Source organism: Rhincodon typus, unplaced genomic scaffold (genome assembly GCF_021869965.1).
Source record: "Rhincodon typus isolate 14 unplaced genomic scaffold, sRhiTyp1.1 hic_rhity00015948, whole genome shotgun sequence".
Taxonomy (NCBI): Eukaryota; Metazoa; Chordata; class Chondrichthyes; order Orectolobiformes; family Rhincodontidae; genus Rhincodon; species Rhincodon typus.
In genome coordinates, this window is record NW_025981586.1 from 1 (window position 1) to 5,276 (window position 5,276).

Consider the following 5,276-nt stretch of genomic DNA (forward strand, 5'->3'; position numbering starts at 1 on the left):
CTCCAAGTTGGTTATTTGCAATATAAACAGAAAATGTTGGAAATACTGAAGCAGCAACTGTAGACAGAGAAACAGAGTTAACACAGAAACCTGAGCGGGAAAACTTTTGAGATGTTGACGGGGTGTTAAGCCCGTAAGAAGGCAGGGAAACAGGGAAGGGGAGGTTTCAACAAAAGGGAAGTCTGTGACCGGATGGAGGACAGGAGAGTTAAATAACACAAGGGATGGGAGGGCAAAGGGAATGGTGATGGTAATGGGAAGTGAACAGAAACAAAAGGTGGGTCCAGTGAAGGTGAAAACGGCGACAGCAGAATCATGAAGTTTAATTTGATCCTTAACATCTCAGTATTTTAGGCGGAGAGAATGCCACTGCTCAGTGCTTTCTGAAATCATCTCTGTGCGAACGGTGTCTAATTTTAGGATTTTATCCAATCTTTTCGGACTCCTCTCCACCAGAGAAATTTATTACTCCTAATCTACTCTCTACCAACCCTTTCTCTTTTTAAATGTATTTAAAATCAGAAGCTTTTGAAGCGCTGCACTTTGGTCAGGCGAAGTGTCTTGTGACTTCTGGCTTTGTCCATCCTAGTCCAACACCGGCACTTCCACATCATTTCAAGTAGCTCAACGAGATCGGTTCTTAATCTAAGGTGAAGGGAATGGTAGTCAAGATTATTGTATCTGTCTTCAATACTTAATTCTTTAGATTGTGAATGAATGAGACGTTCTCCAATATGTCTTATTTCATGCTGTTGTGGTAGATTATTGTACGAAATACAATCAGGAGCCTCTAGGTCCAGGTCAACGACCCTTCATTTTGAGCCAACATTGCGTGAGTCTACCCTGGAAAAGATTCCGAGGTCGCACTCCAACTCAGCGAGGACTAATTGGATACTTATACATTGTATGTCAGGTAGACAGAACATTACTCGAATTCAGAAATAGTCTGTTTTAGACAATCACCTTGTTTTTTGCACATTCCAAAAGTAGCAGGACAACCCCTGGTCTCACCATTCCCGATCTTCCCAGGTGCCAACCCATCTCCTCTCCTAAACCCGTGCTTCATTCCCATCCTTGACTAAACCCGAAAGAAAAACAGAAATTGTTGGAAAAGCTTAGCAGGTCTGCAGCATCTGTGGAGTAAAATCAGAGTTAACGTCTCGGGCCCAGTGACCCGTCCTCAGAACTCAGACAAGGAACGGTCACGAGATCCGAAACGTTAACTCTTAGTTCTCTCCGCAGATGCTGCCAGACCCTGCTGAGCTTTTTCCAGCAACTTCTGTTTTTGTTTCTGGTTTACAGCATCCGCAGTTCTTTCGGTTTTTGTTACGTCATACCAAATTTCCCTTAACAATTCAAAACTAAGGGTCCGCCTCAAATATACATCCGCCGACATGTATTTAGCAAATAAAAACCAAAAGAACTGCGGATGCTTTAAATCAGGAACAAAAACAAAGTTGCTGGAAAAGCTCAGCAGGTCTGGCACCATCTGTGAAAGAGAAAACAGAGCTAACGTTTCGGGTCTGGTGACCCTTCCTCAGAAGGGTTGTGACATGTATTTAGCGTCGTGTTAAATTTTGTTTTACAATGTATCCTCTGAGACACTTTGGCACGATTAACTGCATCAAAGGCGCTTTATAAATGTAAGTTGGTGTTGTTGGTGTGGTAGCTGAGGGAGAAGCGAGCTGAAGCGCCGCGTTTTTGTAAAGGCTTTCTGTCTCTGTTGAACACTGTGCTGTCCCAATAGGCGCAGTAATATGTGGCAGCGTCTTCCTTCACGATGTTATTGATTATCAAAGTGCACAAAGTGTTCCTCTTATCTGCTTTAAACCTGCTGCTGAATTCCGGATCCCGTACGATCCTGCTGCCATAATAAAGTATTCTGGAGGGCGCCTGACCCTCCCGCTGCTGGTACCAATGGACAGTGGTGCTCCCGCTGTCTACGGTACATTTAAATCTGGCACTTTTACCGAGCTTGGTTACATACGACATTGGTGACTGTGTTATAGACTCAGCCAAACGCCCATCTGGGAAAATAAAATTAACAAAGTTAGGTTGAAAGCGAAGATGAATCGGGACTTACATGACACTTAAGTAAATGTAAGTATGTACATGATAAAAGTAGCGCCACAATCACCCGGAGCATCGTGCAGAGACCTGCTCGCTCGGTACTGGGTTACTGCGGATCAAGGTTATTGTCTATAACGGCGGGAATTTCCGCTTTTAGTATAAATTGAACCCGCCCACTTTAATGCCTCTTCGTAAAATGTGGGACCGTTTACTCTCCGTCTTCTTAATTATTTCTCCTTTGTTTCTTTTGCTCTCACATACACGGGAAGTGTTAACTGAAAATTCCGTTTCGGAATTTTAAACAAGTTGCTCCGAATTAACCTGTTCGTTAGCATCAGGCTGGGAGGTGTGTGCAGGTAGACTTGGGAGGGACAGAAGTGAGTGGTGTGGTGGGGGCAAACACAACTGTGGCAAAAGGATCAAATTTAACAGTGAATTCGCTCCATTCCGTCGGAGGTTAAGATTCCCGAAATATTGACAAAGAAATATATGCTCTGAACTCCTAATTAACCGAACTAAAGTCAATAAACGTGGAGTCGGACAAATGTAGTCTTGAAGAAGAGTTTCAGCCCGAAACGTTGACCTTCCTGCTCCTCTGATGCTGTTTGACCTGCTGTGCTTGTCTAGCTCCAAGTTTATTGACTCGAGCTTCCAGCATCTGCGGTCCTTACTGTCTCCTATCTGAACTAAAGTTATTGTTTATGATCCTGCTGATCCCGGGTAGGAAATCTATGGCGAGCATCCCAACATTCGGAGTACACGTGGTTATGTTACAGGATTTACTGAACTCATGATTTAAAGGCTCAATGACCTCGGGATATGAGATGAAATTCATCACGGGACCTGGAGGTTTAAATTCACGCAATTATATCCATTTTTACAAGAAGTATCCGCAAAAGCGTTCAGTAAACGACGAGATTGTCATTAAAATAAATGCCCTTCCCAGGAGGAAGTCTGCCGTCATTGGAGTTTGCCCTATATGTGATTTCGGATCCACAGCAATCACGGCCCTGGGAAAAGCCCAACAGCTATTCTACAAATAAAACAGTACAGCATTACACAGAGAGTACCTGCACCACACATCGCCCTTTTCAATATCATCAACTCGTTCAGCAGGATAATACAAAACAGCATCGTCAGTGTGACGGAATTTAACATGAATTCCCAACTGGCCGAGTCTCTGCGTTCTAGAAAGTCAACAAGTGAGAGGTTCGGTTAATGCCACGCACACTTTGGAACTGTCAATCCATCTTTTTATCTGTTACATACATCTGTAAGAGAACTGTGATAATCTATTTAGTCATAGAGTCCTACAACTGGACAGCATGGAAACAGACCCTTCGGTCCAACTCTCCACACCGACCAGATATCCTAAATAAAGCTAGTCCCATTTGCCCGCATTTGGCCCACATCCCTCTAAACCCTTCCAATTCATATATCCATCCAGATGCTTTTCAAATGTTGTAATTGTACCAGCGTCTACCACCTCTTCTGGCAGATCATTCCATATACACACCACCCTCTGCGTGAAAAAGTTGCCCCTTAGGTCCCTTTTAAATCTTTCCCCTCTCACCTTAAATCTATGCCCTCTAGTTTTAGACTCCCCCACCCTGGGGGAAAGACTTTGTCTATTCACCCTATCCATGCTCCTTATGGTTTTATAATCTTCTATAAGGTTACCCCTCGGCCTCTAATGCTCCAGGGAAAATGGCCCCAGACTATTCAGCCTCACCCTATAGCTCAAACCGTCCAACCTTGGCAACATTCTCGTAAATCGTTTCTGAACCCTTTCAAATTTCATAACATCCTTCCTATATCAGTGACACCAGAATTGGATGCAGTATTCCAAATGTCGCCTAATCAATGTCCTGATCAGTTACAACATGACCTCCCAACTCCTCTACTCAATGCACTGACTAATAAAGGCAAGCACACTGAATGCCTTCTTCTGTCTACCTGGAACTCGACTTTCAAGGAACTATGAACCTGCACTCCAAAGTCTCTGTTCAGCAACACTCCCCAGGACCTTACTATTAAGTGTGTAAGTCCTGCCCTGATTTGCCTTCCCAAGATGTAGCACCTACATTTATCTAAACTAAATTCCACTGCTACTCCTCAATCGATTGGCCCATCTGATGAAGATAACCTTCTTCACTGTCCACTACACCTCCAATTTTGGTGTCATCTGCAAACTTACTAACCGTACTTCCTATATTCACATCCAAATCATTTATATCAATGACAAAAAGCAGTGGGCCCAGCACCGATCCTCGTGACACACTCCCGGTCACAGGTCTCCAATGTGAAAAGCAACCATCCACCACTACTCCCTGCCTTTTACCTTCAAGCCAGTTCTGTAACCAAATGGCTAGTTCTCCCTGTATTCCATGTGATCTATAGTGTTATCCCTAATCTGGCCTTGCTTTTCTAAATACATGTAATTACTGTCCCTCAGGTTTCCCTCCAAGAACTTGCCCAGCACTGATGTCAGGCTCACCAGTCTATAGGTCCCTGGATTTTCCTTACCTGTCTTAAATAGTGGCACCACGTTAGTCAACCTCCAGTCTTCTGGCACTTCATCTGTCGCTATTGATGATACAAATATCTCAGCAAGGGGCCCAGAAATCACTTGCCTCGCTTCCCACAAAGTTCTAGGGTACACCTGATCAGATCCCAGGGGTTTATCCACCTTTATGCATTTTAAGACATCCAGCACCTCCTCCACTGTAATATTGACATTTTTCAAGGTATCGCTATTAATTTCCCCATGTTCTCTAGCTTCAATATCCTTCTCCACAGTAAGTACTGATGCAAAATACCCTAGTTACTCTTTTGTCCTTAACGTAGTTGTAGAATCATCTTTGGCATTTCTGGCCTCTCCCCAGTCCCAGACCTTCCTTTTGTTCTTCCTTTCTTCCTTTCCTTACATTTTTAATGGCTTTAAACATGTTCATTTACATCTTCCTTCAGTTCTGAAGAAGTGTTATGTGCAAATGAAAACAAAAATAATTCCATTTCTCTTTCCATGGGTGATGCAGACCCACTGAGTATTGCAAGCATTTGTGAATTTTATTTCTCATGATTGGATAATTTTCTGAAGCTGAATAACTGCATGGAAAAAGGCAAAATGTGAGACAACACAGTGTGGAGCTGAAGGAACACAGCAGGCCAGGCAGCATCAGAGGAGCAGGAAAGTTGATGTTTCG

At 43.4% G+C, this 5,276-nt stretch overlaps 1 gene segment (V, D, J or C); it reads right to left on the reverse strand.

The window, feature by feature from the left end:
- Window positions 1–1,526: 1,526 nt before the first annotated feature.
- LOC109921868 lies at window positions 1,527–2,157 on the reverse strand. The segment is given in 2 exon segments: window positions 1,527–2,027; window positions 2,113–2,157. Coding segments are annotated over 2 exon segments (426 nt in total).
- Between the last annotated feature and the right edge of the window lie 3,119 nt (window positions 2,158–5,276).